Source organism: Triplophysa rosa, linkage group LG9, assembly GCF_024868665.1.
Source record: "Triplophysa rosa linkage group LG9, Trosa_1v2, whole genome shotgun sequence".
NCBI lineage: Eukaryota > Metazoa > Chordata > Actinopteri > Cypriniformes > Nemacheilidae > Triplophysa > Triplophysa rosa.
The window spans coordinates 19,472,109-19,494,648 of NC_079898.1; the positions used below are offsets into that span (position 1 = coordinate 19,472,109).

General features: G+C 41.0%; 1 protein-coding gene across 1 annotated transcript; it reads right to left on the bottom strand.

The window, feature by feature from the left end:
• Window positions 1-1,159: 1,159 nt before the first annotated feature.
• Window positions 1,160-21,838, bottom strand: trip11 (thyroid hormone receptor interactor 11). The gene is made up of 22 exons (XM_057341925.1): window positions 21,297-21,838; window positions 18,960-19,036; window positions 18,443-18,553; window positions 18,022-18,321; window positions 17,655-17,726; window positions 17,378-17,543; window positions 16,933-17,271; window positions 16,764-16,804; window positions 16,565-16,660; window positions 16,246-16,452; window positions 13,429-16,167; window positions 7,679-7,960; window positions 7,268-7,408; window positions 6,847-7,040; window positions 6,576-6,739; window positions 6,137-6,240; window positions 5,926-6,025; window positions 4,466-4,547; window positions 4,245-4,359; window positions 2,522-2,644; window positions 2,313-2,448; window positions 1,160-2,240 (listed from the first exon to the last, which is right to left on the bottom strand). Exons 1-22 carry the CDS (start codon window positions 21,433-21,435, stop codon window positions 2,017-2,019), a joined length of 5,952 nt encoding a protein of 1,983 aa, XP_057197908.1. The 5' UTR covers window positions 21,436-21,838; the 3' UTR covers window positions 1,160-2,016.
• Window positions 21,839-22,540: the final 702 nt, after the last annotated feature.

Below are 22,540 nucleotides of genomic sequence, written 5' to 3' on the forward strand. Positions count from 1 at the left end.
TATGCCTCCAACTGACATTTACAAAACATGTCCTGAAGAGTTCATCCTTTTCCAAAAGCAAAATCACAGCTAGCCTACAGAAAAATTCCATGTGTAGTTAGGTTTCGATTTAACACTGTAACGTGTTACTTGTATTTAATCACAAAAGTTTAAAGACTGAATTCAGTTATTTTAGGCTTTGTTTCAGGTAACGTCTGCCCAGATTAATACACATAGGCAAAAGCCTATTTGAATAGACTTTGAGATTTAAAAAAGGGTTTAGGACTGATGTGCCACTGATAAAATACAGCAGAGTAATTACCGTGCAAATGTATAGTCTAATGAGGGAAGACGGCTGAGGAATGTGGGAGGCTGAAGCAGGTGTTCCCTGGTTAGCGCTGGCTTATTTTGTCTGGCTTTGAGTGGTGTGTGAGAAGAGTTCACATTAAAAAGTGACACCTGCTTACATTCACCATCTCTAACACCCTGAGAGTGTTCTTAACAACCTCACAGGAATTCAAATGTGTTACTGCGCCATTGAAAATGTGAAGTGACCATGCAACTATGCCATTGCAACATTATATCACCTGTCTATTAACAACACTACACAGCTAAAACCGGTTTGGATAACATTTGTGTAAAATCTCCAAAACTGGATGATATCAGTAGTTTTAAAATGGTAGAAGGTCCAGTAATCTATGCACCAGATTACAGTGAACAAACAGTTGTATCAGACGCGGTCACACTACTACTGGAATTCCAGACAGGGTTTTCTCCAGAGACAGACTGGGAGAGACACACATTGCCTTTTGAGGTTAATCTGGTCTGATAATGCTTGAGACCACTGCCTCCATAAGCACTCCTAAATTACAGCCTTTCTATAGCACATTATGTATGGAGAAAAGAAAACAGACGCAAAAGATCCACGAATGCACAATTTCCTTATAAAAACTACTCCTGAGAATGTAAGAAAAAGAGACAATTTAAGGATTATAGGGTATACTAATGTTATTCAGATCATTAAACTGCCAAAATTGAGGCTGAAAGTGCAAATCTCAGATTTTTGATAAGGTTCTCAGTTTTTAAATCTTAAAATCACCTTATTACACTATACTGAACTGGTGAAAAACACCAAACGAGTGAAAATCTGAAATCAAAAAGAAGAAATAACATATGCAAATATGAGTAAAGAAGAGTTTATTTTTGCACAAGAGATGTTGAATGTCATGAGCTGTCTTTTAAACCTCAAAAAGATTGATACAATTTTTCCAAACCGCTCAAAATATACACCTAAACGTATAAATATACCCTACATGTATATAATAAAATGCACCCAACTGTTGACAGAGAAACAGAAAATTGAATTACTAAGGCCGTTCCGTCTCTCTCTTTCAAAAAAAATCTTCATATTGAGCCTTACATGGAGATGGTAACTGTATTTGGAAGTTCCACTATGTGTGCAATTTCTTCCCAAATTATAAATACACATTTCACCTTTCCACCAGATCTTCGGAAACGCACAAATAAATACTATTACTTGCATGGGAGCATGTGCAGAGTCAGAGAGCACCCCTTGATTTACAGTTATTGTACCTGCTGCGCCATAGATCCAACCATTCCTAGCACTCAATAATGGGAGGATTTTGGAAGAGTAGCTATCAAGTCTTCGCAGAAGTGGAAAAGGTTTAATGTGTTGTTGTAGTGACTGCCAGACAGCATGAGACGATCTCTCAACACACTACAAAAACCTCTCAGGACATTAACCCTGTCTAAATATGACAAACTGAATGTTTACAGGACATTAAATGTTGGGTGAAGGTCATGAATATTCCATAATATCATCTCCGGTTTGCAAACTAAACTTGATCCAGTCAAAAGCTTCGGTTTTGTCTGATGAGCACAGTCGGCCCTTATAAGCACAGACAGCTTTTTTAATAAATCAGTAAACCCATGGCTCTTGAACATGACTCAGTTTTATATAGGGTCTCGGGTGTCCTGATAAACTAAAGTGCTTTGAGTGGCAGTACAAGTGGTGAATCATTGCTTGAGCAGATCTTTCAGGACAGCCCCACCGCTGGCCTCAGCAGAAACAGGTACAGGTGTGAAGGTTGGCAGGGCGTCTGAGATGGGCTTCATAAGCAGGTGGCCCCCCGCACCTGCAGTGCTACCTGAACCTGCAGGATTGAGGAGGGGTACGGCTGCAGAACGGGGTGCCAAGAACGGGTTTGAATCTCCGGCGCGCTTACCTGGTCCAGAAACACCTGCCAGAACACAAGAGGCATTAGTGGTCACATTTGAGAGAAAAAAAAACATTTTCATATTTCATTCATTACCTGATGCAGGTGTGCTAGTACTCCGGCCAGGTGGGGGCGCACTCAGAGGCTTGATGTCATAAACGGGCAGTTTAGGGGCAGGACGAGCAGGGCTAGACTCCACCTCCAGGAACTTAACAAACATCTCAGAGAAAGACTGAAGACACAAGGACATGTAAGATGTGGATGTTTAAACCTCTCATTTCACATAAAACAGTGTATATACTCACTGAATTGAGGTTCTGTGCATGTGTAGGTCTTTGTGGGGTGTTGGGAACGCTCTGAACACCTCTTCCTCCCAGCCAACTTGAGACCCAACCAGTCATCCCACTCTTTCCCTCTTCCTGCAACAACTGACGAATGAGACAGCAGTCAGTATGTCAGTAGGTCAGCGTTCATGCATGCATGTGTGGATGTGTTTATGGATGCGAGAGGGAAAATTACAACTTATATAAAAGCTGGCGTCCTTGATGGAATTTTCTGGGGAGTCTAATATATACATGAGCACATCTAGACCAATCTTATGCTATATTTAAAATAAAACCACAGAAAGCAAGCAAATATTTGTCTTAACCACACATGATTCAACTCCCCTAACTCATGCTAGACCAATAAACAAAACAAAAAAACAGCAGGAATATTTAAGTTGTTTAGGTTGTAAACAGAGGCCTCCAGTGGAAAAAACTTAATTTGTAGCATTAAAAAAAGGTGAGAGGAAAAAATAGGGATTGAAGTGGAAAGTGGATTGTCTGACCCAGAAACACAGATATTTTTCTTCTCTTGTTTACTTTATTAAACCCCTCTTTCGGTCTTCCCGTTTTTCATAAAAACCATCAGGAGGAGTTGAACACATTCCGTGTGTATATGACTATGCACAATGGAAGATCTAGAATCGAATGAAGACCTGGATCTTATAGGGATAGTTCACCCAAAAATGAAAATTCTGTCATCATTTACTCTTGTCATTTCAAATGTGTATGTTTTTTTGTTTGTTCTGTTGGTAACCAAACAACGGCGCACCCACTGATTTCCATTGGTTTTGTGTCCATACAATAGAAGTGAATGGGTACCACCGTTGTTCGGTTATCGTCATTCTTCAAAATATCTTCTTTTGTGTTCTGCAGAAGAAAGTTTTGAAGGTGAGCAAACGATGACAGAATTTTCATTTTTGGGTAAACTATCCCATTAAGAGCTAGAATCAAACGTTACAGTGTCTGATTGGATGAGCAGTTTAGGTCAAGTAAACACTCCTGCAGCATTTTAATCTTTTTTTCTCACTTTTAAACAAAAGTGTCACTGTTGGCATCTATTGCACCACAACTCATCAACAACCACAGAACCCATAGCCTTCTGACCCTCACACGCCTAAACTGATTTCAGCCTATCCCAGATGGAATTAAGCCACTTAATTGTCACTGTGAAATGTTCATCCTTCCGTCTTTTAAACTCCACAGCGGTTACAGTTCAGCCCCTCTGAGATCAAAGAAAAACAGCTATTCAATCAAAACAAATCAGCTCTATTAGTGCTCGGAGAGCTGAACAAGCAAAAGCAATTTAAAGTAATTCCTCAGAGGATCTTTACCAACAGACCTAGCGTGGGCAGCTCAACTTATGTGCCAAACTAAACATATGAGGTTACATGAGTGGAAAAACATTTAAAACATCTGATAAAACCCTCTCACTGATATCGAACAAGATAATTGAAAAAAAAAAAAATCAAGAGTTAACAGAAGAGGCTAGGTGGAGAAGTGACCATCACATGCAGTGTCACGAGAGGTCAGATAGACGTTTATAAATGATGAACAGAAAACTGGCTGCTGTTCCTCTAAAACAAAATTGAATGTAAAGTCTGATAAATGTAAGCATACAGGTGTGTGTGTTTGAAATGGGACAGGGGAGGATGAAGAGAAATTTGCTGGATTAGAAAGCTTCAAAAAAAGAACGCTGACATACCTCGTTCACCTCATCTTTGTCCAATCCAAGCACACTACCCATAAGTCTCAACACCTCGTGGCGCTTGTTTCGGGGGGTATGCAAATAACCCAGGTAAAGATTCTTCATTAGGACTCTGCGGCAGAAGTTTGTCATGTTAGTAGATGATGTTTCAAAGGAACACCCTTTTAAAAATATTTTTATTCAAATAAATATGAAAAGCAACTGAATTTTGAACCCACTTATCAACTTTGCCCTCTGTGGTGTTCACGAGGTTCATCAACTTCCTCTGAGCTTCTTCCAACATCTCCTGTCTTACATCCACTGTGAAACACACGCACAACGTGTGAGTATATTGGTCTTCTGGGACATCTCAAGGTCATGACTTGTGGGCTAATTTTATAGTTTATAGAACTAACAATCATTTCGAGACTTGGTTTCTTTCGGAAATAGCTGGGTGTCTAAATGAGTGTCCAGACAGGATCTAAAATGTACTTTTTTGAAATACCCGTCAGTGGCAAACGGAGGACACAATACAGACAATTTAATTCTCACAAGCTATAAAACTGTATACAATTTCAATACAAAATTATTTTGGTCTTTAATACACTGAACCCTGATGATGTAAGTGATGTGATTCGAATCAATCTTCAATTTTAATTTATGTATTATATTGCAGCTTCTGAAAAGTCATCAGACAATTTTTTTCACCTCGGAATGGGAACTTGGCAAATGTTTAAAAGCCTTTCCGAACCTGTGTGTGATGCAGGCATAGGTTTTAAGAGAATGTGATATGATTTTATTAAAGTAAATACCAGAGAACAAGTGTTTGTACAGAAATAAGTATGTGTGTGCGTGCGTGCACCTCAAGATAAACCATAAAAACAGTGGCATGGCTTTAAGTGGGTTGGGAATGTCTCTTGGAGTCAGAAAAGGAAAGTGTGTATGTGATTTTCTCTAAATGCTTTTATCTTAAACACACTTTTCCTCTGAGAAGTTACGTCTAGAGACGGCGCTAACGGAGCGATAAGAAAGTATAAGAATTCCTGTCTGCCCTAAACACCCTGGAATGTCTATCGGCTGCATCTGTGCTTAGCTAAGCAAAAATTATTTGGTTCTTTGACAGATGCTGAAAAAATCCCAGCGTCCATCTTTCAGCATCTTTTCCCTCTCAGACTGACAGCCCCATATTGTTGATTTGGAGCCTGATAGAATATGAAAGTGTAAGAAAGAGAGAGAGTGAGCTAGGTAATGAAAGACAGGGTCAATGGAAAAAGAGAGTCTTTGTCTCCACTGGGTTTGGCTACTGATGTACCATAAAAATCTTCTGACAGAGAGGAGATGTGAAGGAATGTAAAATATCTCAACCATCTACAGACCTGGCTGCTCTCTTCATCTGTCTCACAAACACACTCTTCGTCTTCATCTCTTTACAGGTATTATTGCACACATCAATCACTACATCAACTATAAAGCACAGTCTCAAAGACTTTTGAGAAAACTAAACATCCCCAGAGCTGTTGACATCACATCACAGCGTCTCAAATATAAAATAATTAGCAACACACATTTCATGATATTTAAGTGTAAATAATCACAGATAAACGTTTTTTTGGGAAAAGGTAATGGTTATTTGGCATGGTCTGGTTTAACTCTGGTCATTTCGTAAAGACTTCAGTAAGACAATGACACTTTGACCCACCTTGTTTCTTCAGATCGTCTATTTGCTCCTCTTTCAGGTCCAGCTGATCTGTGAGGCGGGAGGCCGATTCTAGAGCTGCGTTTGCTTCATCCAGGTTTATCTACGATTGCCACAGACAACTGTATATACATATCTACTTATTAAGCACAATGAAGTACACGAAGGACTAGAAGACAGAGGCGCATGTGTATATGTGTGTGTTTGCACTGACCTGCAGAGCTGCCACCTTGTCTTTAGCAGTCTCTGCTCTCTTTCTCCACTCTGCTTTCTCTCTCTTGTGTTTTTCTAGCTCAGCCGAGTACATGGCTTTTTCTTCTGCAAGGAGACAGGAGACATCAAAGTTCTGTTCAAGTATGGATTCTGGATTCTTTCCAAAATCCAAACATACTGAAATTTTTCTTTATTTCTTTATCTATCTGCCATTTGTACAATAAGACAATGTAGCACATTTAAATACAGGTGTTGCATGCAATTTATGTTCCACTAGTATTTACAAAATAATGAACTTTTTTTAGTACTAAGAAATTTAACTTTAACATTACTTATCTATTAAAGTCTCTTCTCTAAAAACAATGCAGATAAAAAATACATCAACAGCTCCAACAGAATAACTCTTATATATCTCATAATGATTCCAAACAGTAGATTACCTTGCTGAAACTGTTCTAGCACCATCTGCAGGTTAGAAAGTGACACTGCATACTGGTTGACCTGGTCAAGAGCAGCACTGAGTTGAAGCAAAGCCTCATCTCTTTGTCGGACAACACCATTCAGCTGCTCCTGTAGGGACTCCACCTGCAGACTCGCCTGCTGGCTACAAACACCCACACAAACATTAGTAAAGCCTCACCAACATACCGTGTACATCATGCAACTAAACCAAGTGTGTGAAAACTGTTAGACAGTCCCTCTATTTCTAACCTTGCGCTCTCCACGGCATTGGAGGATGATGCTAAACGTTCTTCCAGGAGTGCCACTCTGCGTCTAAGCTCTCTCTCTCTGTCCTCGGCTGCAAGAGCCTCACGTGTGTAGGAATCCTCCATCTCTAACAGATGATTACGCAAACGTTCCAACTCTTGCTTCTGACGCTGCTCTTTATCACGCGTGTGCTGCAGCTACACAGAGAGAACATGAGACATGAGAACACGAGTGCACACAAACACGCTCCAGCAATTCACAACTGCAATACATTCACGCTTGCAGATAGTGTCTTTTTAAATACTGTGCAAAACTATTATAAAGAATTTAAAGGAAACAGAAAATAATACAAATTACGAAAGTGGAGTGGTGTAAAAATCACAAACAGTTAAACCATTCAGTCCGTTAGCAAACACTCTGTTACCTCACTCTGCAGAGCTGTTGTCTCCATCTGCTTCTGTTTGAGCGCCATCATCACTTGATCTCTTTCCTGCTGAAACAACATGGCTTTCTCCTGCATAGATCTGACCTCATTCAACAATTGGTTCAGCTCACCAGATTTACCCTGCAGCAGAGACAGAATAAATATTTTCAACAATAGCAGAACAAGTGTCCAAGAGTTTTAAACCTTCAGTGGCATTAACATTAAAAGAGCGATTTTTTCCATTGCAGTTTATTTAAGAGCTTTGTGAGAATAAATATATTTTAGTGCTAAACCTGAATACATGGTAAAAAAAAAAAAACTTGTCACCAAAACGTTTACTTTCATGATTAATATAATAAAAATATTTAACATTATATAATTTAATATATTACATAATAAATATTTGTTTACCTGCTCTTTATCTTTCAACATCTTTTCCATGGCAGTGGCCTTCTCATTCACCGCACTGAACTGAAACTCTCGTTCCCGAAGCAATAGTGACACCTGCATGTTGGTCTCCTGCAGGGCACGAAATTCTGTCTCTTTCTCACGAACTCTAGCTGCTATCGTTTCATTTTCCTCCTTTAGTTTCTTCACATCGAGCTCCAGAATCAGAGCTCGCTCCTTCAGGTTCGTGACAGCCTGCTTCAAGACTTCATTATCGTTCTCGCGGTTACGCAAGGTTTCACTCACCTGTAGTGTAGAACGAAATACTTATTTTGTTAAATAACAATAGTTGGGCCTGAAGAAAAGTTATAAGTGTTATAAAAGAGTTTTAAGTGATCAAATAAAATAATTTCAGAAAATACCAAGCATACACAAAATGTTTTTAAGTGCACCAAATAATATTTATGACGCATCATGTGCAAGCTTTGGAACATAAACAACATGCTAAATCTAGTTTGTACATCACAGTTTGGTTCGATATAAATCTGCCATTTTGCTCCCTCTGCAGGTCAATCTTTGAAAATGGTTCTTAAAGGGATAATACACCCAAAAAAGAAAATTCTACATTTACTGACCCTCACGTCATTTCGAACTAGTGTAACTTCATGCAAAACAAAAAAGAAGAGACTTTGAAGAACGTTGGTGACTAAACAAGCATTGGCCCCCATTGACTTCCACTGTTTGGACACAAAACTACAGAGACATCTCAAATTATATTTTTCTGTGTTCAAAAGAAATATGTCATACAGGTTTTGAACAACCTGGGGGTGAACTAATGACATGATGTTGAATAACTAAGGAAAAAAATCATTTTGGGGTGAACTATCCCAGCACAGCTTGATTTGGAAATCTCAATTACGTAAAGCAACACTTTGTAGTTTTTTCAAACTTAAAATAATGTCTCTAAAATTATTTCAGTTGTAGAACAACTCTTAACTGGATGAATTCTACTCACGCGGCTACAACCACACTCTGTATGTTCTGTGTTCGGGCCGGTACACACAGCCCCGCCCATTCCCTGCCTGCGGAACGTTTCTGCAATCGCCGGTTTCATCAATTTAGTCATCAAACCCATGTGTATTGCACTCCCCAGGGGAAAGCTTATACAGCAACATTATTTACGACACTGGTAACAGACAATTGCACTTATCAACCACATGGGGGAGCCGTGAGCTACAGTTCAGTAGTGTGGCTTCAACACACCTGATTGAAATAGGGACGCTCAGATATGACGTATTTTTGTATGCAAAACCCGGAAGCCATTTAACATTTTTGGACTTCCGGTTCCATCGCTCCAAAGTCTATGGGTTTTTTTTTATGGGTTTTTGGTAAATCGCCCGAAATAAGGTCTGTGGTAAACAAAACTTCTAAATATTTTCATGTTTTATTCTATGACATAAAACACACCAATTATAACCCGCTTGTTATTTTTTAAAGCCTTATTGTGTCTTAAAACGGCGGTTGCTAACAAGTTGCTAAAAGCGACTACTTCCTTTGGCGGAGACGTTAGACGTCATCGCACATATAAATCTCACAAATAATGCAACATGGGCACAAATCTCTTAAAGGTGCCGTTAAAGGTGCCGTTCCCTGTGATGCCAATTTTCAAACTTTAGTTAGTGTGTTATGTTTCTGTTTGAGCATAAATCATATCTGCAAAATGATAAAGCTCAAAGTTCAATTCCAAGCGAGATATTGTCTTTAACAGAATTCGTTTTTCAATGACTACAGAGAACGGCTGGAATTGGACTACAGCCCTTTAATTCCCGGGTAAATGATGTCACTATTCCGAGTTTTTTAATAACCTCTGTCCAAAGGAATACGCCAAAAAAGGGGCGAGGCCTTCCTTAGAGAAGAGGAAGAGCTGCTGGAGTAGTGTTTGGTTATCAGAAGATGTCTCTCGTTTCGGAAGGCTGCTTTCTCCTGAGGTCTCATTTGAAGCCCGCTACATCATCGAGGCTGTCTCTTTTCATAAAAGCAGGTAGGACACTCCGTATGCACCCTTCTAATGCGACCTACTGCTTCCCCCTGCATAAGGCGTGGGAAATGTCCTATAGTGGGATTATAACACCTAGTCCTATTAAGCGAATCTGAATAATCTGGTTAAAACCAGTGACTGCTGTGAAAGGGCATCTTACAACCAGGGAAAGACCTGGTGACAGCCTGGAGAGACTGCTGGCAGGAGGGAATAGACCCCACCGGGGCAGACATGGGCTAGCTACCCATGTCGGCAGGATCTATTACCATAAGCGTAATAGGTCCACCCATCTATGGCTATGAAAATCACAAGAGAAAGAATACTCCTGGAGTCTGCGAGAGTGGGGGCGCAAGATGACTCATCGGTCGATCACATGGCAACAGACCTCGGAATGGAAATGACAAAGAACCAAGAGATCAGCACAGCAGAAGTTGGAACAACAGGACAGAAACTACGGAGAAGCATTTGCGGCTGGACAAAGGTAACATCAGAGAAAGGTCTTAAAATCCATCAGGAAGAAGTGCCTGAGAGAGCTTAGTGAGGGGCCTCGCATTGACCAATACTTCACAAGAGGTAGGGCAAATCAGTCGGGTGAAGCCCAGTGACGGGACAAGCACCACAGCCCACAGGGTATCTGAACCCCAGACGAAGCCCAACCAGGCATAAACTTACCAGCAATCAGCAAACCGGAGACTACCCAGACGCAGCAAGCAGTAGAAAGGAAAATGGATGGAAAAAGACCTCAGATACGTTGGCCTCAATCCTGCAACAAAGAATGGGCAACCATTGACTCGGCTCTTGTCCAGCTTTTAGCAGGCCAAAAAGGAGATGTTGAAAGAAAACTGGAGAAGATGGGGGATCATCTACACCAGTGGTTCCCAAACTGGGGTACGCCAGGTGACGGAGGGGGTACGTGAACAAACTCCTGAAATCTACTGTTTACTTAATTATAACGCACCTGACAATCAACCAGGCATGTTTTTCTCACAAGCTAAATATAAAGACGTGCTCCCTCTAGTGTACACACAGCAAAATAGTAGTCACGTAGTGCCATAAAAGGTCAAATTCATGACATCCAATCAAAAAATATGCGTCCACTCATGCGTAAGCACACGTCTTTACGTACCGCATGTGACTTCACACAAAAATTACTGACAGACTTCTGGATAACTTTGCATGCAGAGTATCCTGCCTTAGCCGATAGCGCTTTGAAATCATTACTGCCCTTCTCCACAAAGTATCTTTGCGAGAGTGAGTTTTCAGCACTTGCCCACATAAAGAACAAATATCGACACAGACTCTGCATAGAGAATGATTTGAGACTCAGACTTTCTCCGATACAACCAAACATCACAGAGTTATGCAAGTCATTTCAAGCACATCCATCTCATTAAGCAGTGAGTCATTTATTTATATATCATTTATGAGTCATATATCATTTATTGTTTGATAAAAGAAAATTACATGTATTTAAAATGCAAATAAAAAAATGTTTGAGACCACAATTGTGACTGTAAGAAAGGGGGTACGCAAAATGATGTTAAATCCCTGGGGGGTACGCCATTGTAAAAAGTTTGGGAACCACTGATCTACACCTATGGGGTGGAGAGATTTGGAGTGAAAAGCAAGAACCCAAGGTCACAGAAGGAGATGACGGGCCGACCTAAGTCCAGGAGACAAAAAGAAATCGACAGACTTGTCAGAGAAAGGAGGAGCCTGAGGAAACAGTGGAAGAAGGCCACAGAAGAGGAAAGGAAGGGCCAAGAGGCACTACAAGGTGATATTAAAAGACACCTGGCCTCGTTGCGAAGAGCAGAGAGCTTGAGAAAGCAACATAAGAAGAAGGAGCGAACCAGGACAGGACACCATAATAAAATGGTGTTGTGTGTTGTATTGTTATGCCATACGGGACCGGGGGCAATGAGCTTGCATTAACGGAGCCAGTGGGGCTATAACAGCCTTAGCCAACGGGTTGGCGCGTACGGCTGCGTTGATTTTTGGTAATATTTCATAATGTTATGCCATTCGGGACCGGGGACACTGAGCTTGCATTAACGGAGCCAGTGGGGCTATAACAGCCTTAGCTGAGGGTGTCTTGTGATAAAGGGCCTAAACACCCAATGAGGCTAAGGTACATATGTTATAACACCTAGTCCTATTAAGCGAATCTTCACGAGAATACGGAGGACACATGAGGTGTATCCTTCTATGCTAGAGATAACCCACAATTCTTTACGTCGGCCAACGTCTGTTATTTGAATAAATGGCAGCAGCCACACATTCAATGAAATATGTGGTGTTTAAATGTTAACAGTTTACAATTTGTGTCACGTTTTTTAAATCTTAGAAGGCATATGTAGTAAATAGGTGTTTAGTGATTTTTAACTCTTTTGGCGTTGTTTAGGGTAGAAAGTAACCAACTTTTTACCTCTTAAAATTAATTTGAGAGTTGTGCGAGTGCAACGTGGTACTTCCCGTTTCCTTTTCTGCCACTATGTCCTACGAAGGACATACTAATTCTAAGTAGAGGTTCCTCCGTATACCGCATCCTTTAGAGGATGAGACCTCAAGAGGACACAAGGACACAGCCTTCTGAAACGAGACACAGCTAACGATTGTAAACATTTAACTGAGCTACGAGCTTAATTACTTTCACTTTCATCACAGTCCTACAGGTGGTAATAAGAATTCGGCTACACACATTCTAAGATAACCAACGGTCAAATAACAGCTTCCACGACTTTAATATCGGCTGTGAAAGCTGTTCTGTGTAATACACTGATATTGTGTGTGCGCATACCTCTAAAACACTTCTATGAAACGTCCTTTGAAGTCCTGCTTGTAATTGTCTCCTGGTCAATCTGCTTGTTTTATTATCCAATTTAGGTCCAATATAAAAAGGCAAAACTAACGCTTCTGTTATTAGTGTTAATTAATATAACCGGTCTGACGCCAATCGGTCCGGTGTCGTTTCCCTCGCCATAGTAGGAAAAAAATCTAAGGGGAAACCAATCACGAAAGACTGGGTCAGCTTTACCAATCAGATTGTTACGGAAGGAGGGACCACATAGAAACAGAAAAATTTTATCATTTTGTGAGAAGAGGGACAGAGGTGAACAAAAGACTTGAAATATGTGAAATATAAAGCGTTTTTAGGACTAGAAACATGAACATCCATTGTAAAACACCCAAAAAACATAATCAAAGCTTTGAAAACAGCCAAAGATCTGCACCTTAAAAACGTAGATGCGGATTCATTCACGGAGTAATTACTTACCAGGGAACACATTTTTAATAAAGTTTGAAAGAGTTGTCGGAGGCTTGGTGGTGGTGACATTGATTTAAAGCGACCTTAAGTGTAGCCTGTTGATAGCATTGTGTTAGCTTTTTACTTCTGCCGATTGTATTTCGGCTTCAAAAGTAAAAAATGTTGTGTTCATTTGTAAAGATTATCTTGATAGATAAAATGTGCAAACATCATAAACCTTTGTTAATCGCGGAGCTTATTTTCTGCAATCTTCCAAAAGTCTATGGGAAAAATGCATAGGCTTTCGGTCGAGGGAACCAGCGTGGTGCTTACTTCCGGGTTAGCCTACAAAAATACGTCATCTCTGAAGTACTGGATTATCAGATCACTAGCAGACAGCACCATACACTGGGTGTGTCATTGTAAGAAACATTCAAAATATCCAGTTGGGTGGATATTTGCTCACCATAAAAAAAAAGAATTAGTCACCTGACTGAGTTGGTCTCCTTTGGTCTTAATGAGCAGATCTTTCTCTCTGAGGGAACGCTGCAGGGATTCTAGCTTCTCTCGTGCCTGCTTGAGCTCCTCTGCATGGCTCCTCTGCTCGCTCTTAGACAGAGATGCAGAATCTGCTAAACGATGGTTGTTTTCCTGCAGAGTTCTTATCATGCTCTCCTTCTCTGCCAACGTTCTCTGCAAAGATTGCAATTCCTGATTTAAACTTTCACCCTGTACTTGTGGTGCCGCCCCCTTTAGGTGTGGAGGTGCCAAAGCATGGCTCACTGCCTTAGCAGGAACTTCTGGAGATTGCTTGACCCTGTCCAGCTTCCCAATCAGAACGTCTTTGGTGCTGTTGAGCTGGCTGATAGTCTGCTGCACCTGTGCCAGCTCCTGACTCAGCAATCCCAGCTTTTGCTCTTTCTGCTCGTAACTCTGAATGAGTCGGGTGTAATCGACAGAGAGCTTGCTGCTGCAGTCGCTATCGGCGGACACCTGCCCCTGCAGCCTGTGGAGCTCCTCTTGCAGTTGAGCGGATTCATGCTGCATGTTTCTCACTGTAGTGATCACCTGCTGCTTCCACTCTTCCATCTTCTTCACTTGTTGTTTGAGAGCGTCACGTTCTTGCAGGAGCTCCTCAAACTGGTTGCTGCTGACACCTCCCGAGCCGCCGTTTACAGAATCGCTGGTGCCAGATGTTTGCAGGACGGACACTAGGGTTTGACACTTCTGAGTCAAGGCATCAATCTCGATGTCTTTCTCGCGGATGATGCGGGAAAGGTTCTGTATGGTCTCGCGAAACATCTCTTGACTTCCCGATGGATCGCTCATGGTGGATAGACGTTGGTTTTCTTGCTGGAGCTTTAGCAAAGCCGCTTCCTTGGCTGCGACGATGTCCATGATGCGATGGTAGTCGGAACGCAGCTGGCTGTTTTCACGGGTTTTCTCATTGAGCACCGCTAGGACCTGTTCGCGTTCCACTACATAGGCCTGCAACTGCTGCTGCAGGAACGCAACATCCTGACTGTGGCCACCAGACACTCGAGCGTGGAGCGCTTTGATTTCCAGATCTTTTTGCAGCACCATCTGCGAGAGTTTTCCCAGCTCATTTTGAGAGACCACGAGCTGGTCGAGCTGTTTGGTAAGCAAAAGGTTTTTCTCGTTTAGCTGGCTTATCTCAGTCTCTTTTTCCTTGATGCCTTTCACAAGTCTCTCAATTTCAACCTTGGACAGGTCATGTTTCTCATTGCCACTTTCACCGTTTAGCGATTGGGTCTTGTCCTCCTGTAGGATATCTATGGACTGTATTTGACTCTGTCCCTGTGTGCGTAGCCCCTGTACCTCCGACTGAAGCCGAACAATCTCCTCATCCTTAGCGCTGATGAGTCTGTCGTAGTTGAGTGATCTTTGTTCGTGTCTTGACCGTGCTTGTTCTAGTTCACTTTGTAGCATCTGAAGAGAATGCTGCGATCGTAGAGCTGTGGCTTGTTGCTCCTCCGATAATGTCCTTAGAGCTTCTACCTCTTCTTCGACTCGATCCCTAGCAGCTTTGAGCTGAGTCACCTCTGTCTCAAGCTCTGTAATGATATCCAGTGTCCGTGGTTCTGACATTGGCTGCGGTCTGCTTTGTTGGTCCCTTAGACGGTCAAACTCTTCTTTGAGATGGCTGTTTTCTTCTTTCATGGCTCCAAGGTGTTTGTCTTTCTCCTCCACTAACCTTCTCAGAGTGTCAGACTCTTGCGTTGCCCTCAAAACACTTGTCTCTAACTCCTGTTGCGTTTCTGCAGCTTGAGCTTTCAGAGTTCCGACAAATGTGTCTTTCTCCTGCAAAAGCTCCGTAAGCTGCTTTTGGCCAGCCACAGTGAAGTCCAGCATCTCGCTGGTGTCTTTGCTGTCAGACACCATCTGCTCCACCTCGCGCCTGAGCTCTGCGATTGTAAGATCTTTCTCCTGATTCAGTTTCACCATTCGCTCATGTTCTGTCTGCAATGCAGAAGCATTCATCGAGCGTGCTTTGGTCAGTTCCTCGATGGTTTGCTGGTACTGCTTGGCCTGATCTGATAGACGCTTCTCGATTTGACTTAGCTCCGATTCTAACTGGCTCTTTTCTAATTTCAGGGCTTCAATGCGAGTGTCTTTCTCCAGGGACAACCTGCTTAGAGAGGCCTGTGCGTCTTGGACCTGCTTCTGCAAAATGTCCATCTTGTCCAAAGCCCGAGTACTTTCTCCTTTCAACTTCCTGTTTTCAATTTTCAAATCAAAGTCCTCTGAAACCACCCTCTCATAGGAGGACTTTACTTCTGCTAATTCTGTTCTCAAGTCACGGAGCTCTTTACTCCTCATCTCAAGTTCTTTCCTGTGTCCCTCTAACTCATTTCCTTGCTCCCCAGAATGATTTAAGTCCTCGCGAAGTGCTGCAAGTCCGGTATCCTTCTCCTGCAGAGCCCTCTTTAGGTTGGAGGACTCCTGTCTTAGCTCCTTTCCCAGCTCTTGTGACTTGCTCAACTTGTCCCTTAACTCCTTAACTGTGTCTTCCAATTGCTGTTTGGCCATGTGCAGTTCATTCAGAGAGAAGGCACTTTGGCTTAGCTTCTCGCCCCGAGCTTCCAGCTCCAGTTGAAGAGTCCTTCTTTGGTCAAGAGAAGATCTGAGATCTGACTGTAGACGGGCTGCTTCTGCCTCTGCCTGGGTTTTCTGCAGGGACATCTGGTCCTTTACTCCAATAAGATGCTAGAGAGAACAAAAACAGACTAAGTTACCTAATGAATTTAAAGCATGTAACCTGCATTGGTCTAGAGGCAAAGGTACCTGTGTGGCTTCCTGGTTCTGCTTATCCAGTACTTCCAGTTCAGCCGTGAGTGTCTCTATGGCAAGGTGGGCTTGCTTTAATGCTTGCTCCCGTTGCTCCAGTTGGCTCTTTAGATCTGATACTTCCTGTGCCAATTCCACAGCACTTTGTGACTCTCCATCGTGGCATCTATCCTCAGCTGTGTTCAGTTCCTCAACCAGTGCAACCTGAGGGTGAAGAGACAAGAAACAAATATGCCTGAGCATCCAGACCAGCCCAACATAGCAACATTGGATTATCCAGTTGGATTTGAACCCCCATTTGGCAGCAAATACAAACCTTGTCTTTCTCTAGTTCTTCCTTCTCTCTCCTGAGGGTATCAATAATGGTATTGAGCTCCAGGATATCAGCATGTTCCACTTCTTTAGAACCACTCTGAGTCAAAACGTTTTTTTAGAACATTAGTATTACGGTATAAAACGTTTACATGTTTTTTGTACATTTTATAAACTGCTGAGGACGATTTTAGCAATTTTACCTCATTGAGACTCTTCAATCTAGCCACCTCTTTCTCTGCACCTAAAAAACAAATAAAACCACATTAGTGCAAGTTCTGTCAGTTTCACATACAATTAACAGTAAAAAGTTGATAACTAATTATCTATAGAGAAAAGATGATCCCGCTTAATTTCCTGTATTCTGCATACCTGCCAAGGCTTTCCTCAGGGTTTGTATCTCACTGTCCTGCTGGGCTTTCAGCATAGACTTCCCCTCCTGTTCCTGGACCCGAGCCTGGAGTTCAGTAACAGACTTCTGAAGGCGACTGTAATTCTGCAAAAGCTCTGCATTTTCTGCTGCAGCCTCTTCCTTCTCCCTCTCTAGCTTGGTCCTATGATGCTTCACCTCCTCCAAGCTGGCTAATAAGTCACTGTACTTTCTGTGTTGAATCTCCGCCTCTTCCTGTAAAGACTGAATGGTGGATTGCAACTCCAGAAGTTTGGTGGAGTCCTGAGCTGTGGCTGGTGTGCTGTCTACATGACCCCGTCCTGTGGAAAGGAGTAAAAAAAAAAAGAAAAGTGAAATTCAGACAATCACATAAAAGCAAAAAAATGTAAAATGTCCCATTTTTAAAAGTAAATTGGTGTTCCTCACCGCTCTGAAGCTGCTCCTCAAGTTCCTCAATTCTCTCTTCATACTCTTCCAGCTCCTCTCTGTGCCGTCTAGAGATTTCAGACATTTTCTGGCGCTGTGCGTCCTGGAGTGCTGCCAGCTCGTGCTGGTGTTCATCCACCTCCTTTGCCATTTCTTCTCTCAGCTCCTGTTTGGTTCAAACCATATTAATCAAGGACCAATTCTCAAGTGCTGACCAATAGGAAAGCAGGTACACTAACTATTTTACAGTTTGAATGAGAAATCAAATGTTTTTCACCTTGATAGTTCTTTGCAGTTTCAGAACTTCACCCTGGTCTCCGTTCCCATCACTTCCTGGTAGCTTGGATGCCTAATATATAAAAAAATATATTTTTAAATGTGTTTAATTCTAGCATATACTAGTATGTTCTAGTATATACTGTATGTCTAATACAGTCTACTGTAGTATTCAAGTTTTACTGCTGTTATACAACTATTATTGGTTTCTGTCCTTCGATTTTTAATTTTCCCATTAATTCCACTAAATAAGGTGAATGTGACATCATCTGTAGAATGTGTTAGTCTGAACGCCTGATGTAATTCTAAACTATGTCTGAGGTATAAATTTATACTTGGTTTTTGTGTGCACATTAGCAGATTTCTACCTGAGCCACTCTCCTCCAATGGGCCACCTCAGCTTCTAGACGGTGTACCTCACTGGACAGTTGGTTTATTTCCTGTTGTGACCACAGGACATCACTGAGGTCCACCTCATCACCATGGAAACCCTGATGGACAGCTGAGGTCCGATGCAGGAATGAAGATGATGTAGTGGTTGTGGAAGCAGTGGTGACGGGAAGCACAGCAGCATCGGAAGTAAAAGCCACAGCCTGAGAGGAGCGCTGGAGTTTCTGAACCTCGTCCTGCAGACCACTTTGACGGGCCTTCAGGTGACTGATCTCTACCTGCACAACAACACACGATTCTAAACTTTATAATCGGATAGGATACACATTCATATTGAAAACTAGAGGCTAATTTGAGTTCTGCAGGGGGGTAGTGTTGTTGTCAGTTTTGAGGACAAACCTCTTTCTGTTGTAGTAGAGTTCTGTTTTCCACTGACTGCTGTTTGACCTGAATCTCTGCAGCCTCTAGCTTCTCCTCCAGCTCAGCATTTATTCTCCGCAAGCGCTCATACTAAAACACACACAAAAGTGTTTAAATCAACAGTCATACATAGACTTATCCTGTAACTGAAGCGTGGTTTACATTAACACATTAAAAAAGGAGAACATCTGAGGCCGTTTTCAAAAAGACACGTTTAAAAGAAATGTTTAGGGTTCAATGCAAGTTAACCCCTAATCTTTTGTGGAATAATGTTGATTAACAGAATCTTAATCTGTATCTCAATTTTTATCCCTCAATTTAAAAAAAATAGTTAGAGCATTGCCTCAAGACTTTCAACATTTATCTCACAACTATGTAGATAAACTCAATAGCACAGAAGCTGAACTAGATGTCTTATGAATAAAGAATTGAGAAACGTATGCAGGAAGACGTGTTCCTCACATGTCAAGGATATTGCATGTGTGCTCTTGTTTACCTCAGATTTTTGTGTTGCATACGCAGTCTCCAGCTCATGCACTCTAGAGTTGGACACGTGCAACTCAGTTGTGGCATCTGTAGGAACAAAAGAAATGCTGACAATCTGATCTGCATCAAATGACAAATTCTGTAAACTGTCCAATCTTTCCAACTGTTTGGCAGAGATGATGATACACAGACCACACAGAATCGGTCTGTTAACATTTACGTTTATGCATTGAGCAGAAGCTTTTATCCAAAGCGAATTACATTGCATTATAATACACATTTGTTTCTGAGTATGTGCAATCCCTGGGATCAAACCCATGATCTTGGCGTTGCTGGCACCATGCTCTAACCACTGAGCTCCAGGAAAGCTGTAGCTTTTTTAACAGTGTCCAATTGACTAAACTACATTTTCATGTAATGGCTGTATGTTTATGGTCATTTCTGAGAGGCACATCATGTAGTCAACTGTTGTGAGACTGTCCCTTTAAATACCAACATTCCAGAGCTCATAGATAAAATAACTGAACTTGATCCACTATCTAAGCTGCTGCACAACAGGAGCAGGATATCTAATGTACGTGACTGACCTGTGTAAACAAAACTGTTTTGACTAAACATGTATTTATGTATTAATACATTTATTTCATTAAAACTAAGATAAACCTAAAATATTTCGTATTTATTTACGTAAATTACTTAAGTAAAATGGCACCTAAAAATACAAAACGTATTAGTATTTTCAGGATTTTAATGAATTTAAGAAGACCCCTCAGTTCACCGGAACTCCTGACAGAACTAACAAAACCAGAAGGAATTTCAGCACAATATGCACAATATTACATGAAAAGCAATATGTAATGGCATGTTTGCACACAAACCTCAACAGTGAGGTTTTATTGCAATATTTTTCAGGTTCACATGACAAGCCAGAAACATTTGCAAAAAAAGCAGACACTGAGTCAACCATACAGCCAAATCTAATATACACCCAACTAACTCAACTCATTTTCTTTATTAAATAATCTTGATCTGGATTTGTGTTGGACACTACAGCAAATTATGAGTTAAACACAATTGTACTAAATCTTCTGGTTACCATTTGTAGCCACTACACCACATTCATTGTTACTTTAGATAAAACCATCAAAATGACTTCTTACAAAAGCATTTTCAACCGAACTTATCTAGGGCACACTGCTGAAAGTCTCTGTAACTGTGTTTGGGTAAGGCAGCCATCCAAATACAGCTGCCGAAAAATTTAAGAGACCATTTTCAGTTTTTATGAATTTACTATTTACAGGTATGTGTTTAGGTAAAATAACCATTTCTATAAACTACTAACAATATTTATTTAAAATAAAAATAGGTCTATTTGCATTTATTTGCAGAAAATTAGGCTTGGTTTTGTTGAAATTGGCCACAATACATCTACAAATGCTAATTGAATTAAAAATTGGAATGGTCTCTTAATTTTTTCTGTGGCTGTATATTTGTGTGAAAATCTTAGACGACAAAATCAATGTTATTTAAAGACACTTTATAGTTTAAGACAAAGACGTGAAGTTTTTAAAAATGGTAAGAGCAAATGGCATTGAAAGAGCTCAGAGGCATTGCGAGATGTGATTTATTGACTGCAGGTTTGTTCTGCTGGAAGCTGGCGGTCAAAGTTCTTGCTGTGTCTGTCCACTCCTCCAACAGTCAAGAAGAGGACATACTGACTTCTGACATCAACAAGTTGTTTGTTATTGTCAGTCAGTGGTTCTGTATTGACATAATCAGTCAACTACAGAAGCAGACACCATAAAAGACAAGGCAGAGATGCTCCCTAAAGTAATTCACATTACCTGAGAAATATTAAACCTGTCCGTCAGCATTCATAGAGGAATACAGAGAAAGCCACAAAACTAAGCACGCTCCAAGCCCTTCTGCTGCCTGCGAACCCAAATCTTGAGTCCATCTCTAATAGGGATTTAATGGCTGTATGCAAAACAAACCTCTAATTGTATATACCAGGACAGTAATGACTTTAGCACATTAAATAGGGCTTAATTGAATCATGACATTCGTTTAAAACGACCACGATAAAAACAACAAATAACATATCAATTAATACCAATATATACAAACCCACGTGATTCCACCTTACAAGTCAATTTGAGAATAAAGTATCACTGTTATCCACAGCAAGTAGTCTAGTCTGTTTTTGTGCTGACAAAAATTAAACGCATAATCAAATTAAAAAGTAATCTAAATTAAACATTCAGTGCTCAGTGCATTGACACAAACATTAACTCTACAAAGAAAACGCAATACTGTATCAAAAGTGTACATGCTGTTGTAAACTTACCTCCCACTTCCTCGGCGCTTTCCAACAAAATATCTTTAGTAAAATTTGAGATCTGGTCAGTGAACGAAGTCAAGCTTCCCCCGACCTGGCCGAGACTCTGACCCAGGCCGGAGCCCAACCCTCCCAGCCAGGAAGACATGACCCACCGAATCGAAGCTTTATTTATCGACCCGAACCTTTCACAGACTCATTCAATACATGGACATAACAGATCCGTAAACAAAAGCTTCTTATACCCACACTATTTAATAGTCATCGGTTTATTACAACTTATTGTATAATAATTCTTTAATTAACAGTGAAAGCGAATCCCAGTTCGCTCAAAACTTCATGACATACACAACGACTAAACGCCGCATTATACACTTAAAATCCAGAGGAATCATTAAAACCTGGTCGCTGGGTTTTATCGATATAAAGTGGGTCAGATTTAGAATTCAGGTTTGTTTTGAGTCGCTGTGTTTTTCACGCCGATAAAGTGCCAGCTCGACCGCAGCCATCACAGCCTGACTGCTCTTCCGTCAGAGAGGACGTGGACAGCAATGAAGCATTATGGGATATTGGAGGACCAACACAATTCACCACACATTAGCCGAGTTTGACTTTTGCGCAAACTGATCAAGTACGACATCAAAATACCGCGAGAGCTATTCAAAGGAACGGGTTTTGAGCCGCTCTCGCGGTACTCTGATGTCATAAGCTGTTCAGTCTGCGCAGTAGCGCATAAAGTCTAACCTCATTACCTCATATTTACAGTGACGCCGCTGGACAGAGTGAGTATTGCAATCACGTGACAACAATCCCACTGTTTATAACCATACGTTTCATTTCCATACGTTATAAACATACAAGTCCCTCTGTTATATTGCTAAGAACAGCTGAGAGACAGTTTCAAGCTATTCCAAATGCTTGGTGGTTTGGAAAATGTGGTGATATGTTAAAATACAGTAAAATACCATAAACACATTAAACTCTGTTTCCATAAGATACTTAAGATATCTAAACATAATGCAATTAAAAAAGCAATATTTTATTTGGGGGGGTGTGATACTTTGACTACATCAGATTATGCACAATGTCTCAATGACCCCCCCCCCCCACCCCCATATAGAAAACATACAACAAATAAAAAATCTGTAGACAAATTGTATATTACCTTTGGAGTCATTCCAGTTATATTTTATGAAGGTGACAATTTGATTTGCATCTATAACAGAAGCATAAAGGTTTCCTTTCACATACAC

Bases quoted from the DNA above. Each gene is read 5' to 3' on its own strand.
- trip11 (XM_057341925.1), bottom strand. From the start codon at position 21,435: ATGTCTTCCTGGCTGGGAGGGTTGGGCTCCGGCCTGGGTCAGAGTCTC. The intron at 16,805-16,932 runs GTATGCAGAATA...TTTGTTTTTTAG, and splicing joins CCTGAGGAAAGCCTTGGCAG to GTGCAGAGAAAGAGGTGGCT. The intron at 7,409-7,678 runs GTAAACAAATAT...TCTCTGCTGCAG, and splicing joins TGTTGAAAGATAAAGAGCAG to GGTAAATCTGGTGAGCTGAA.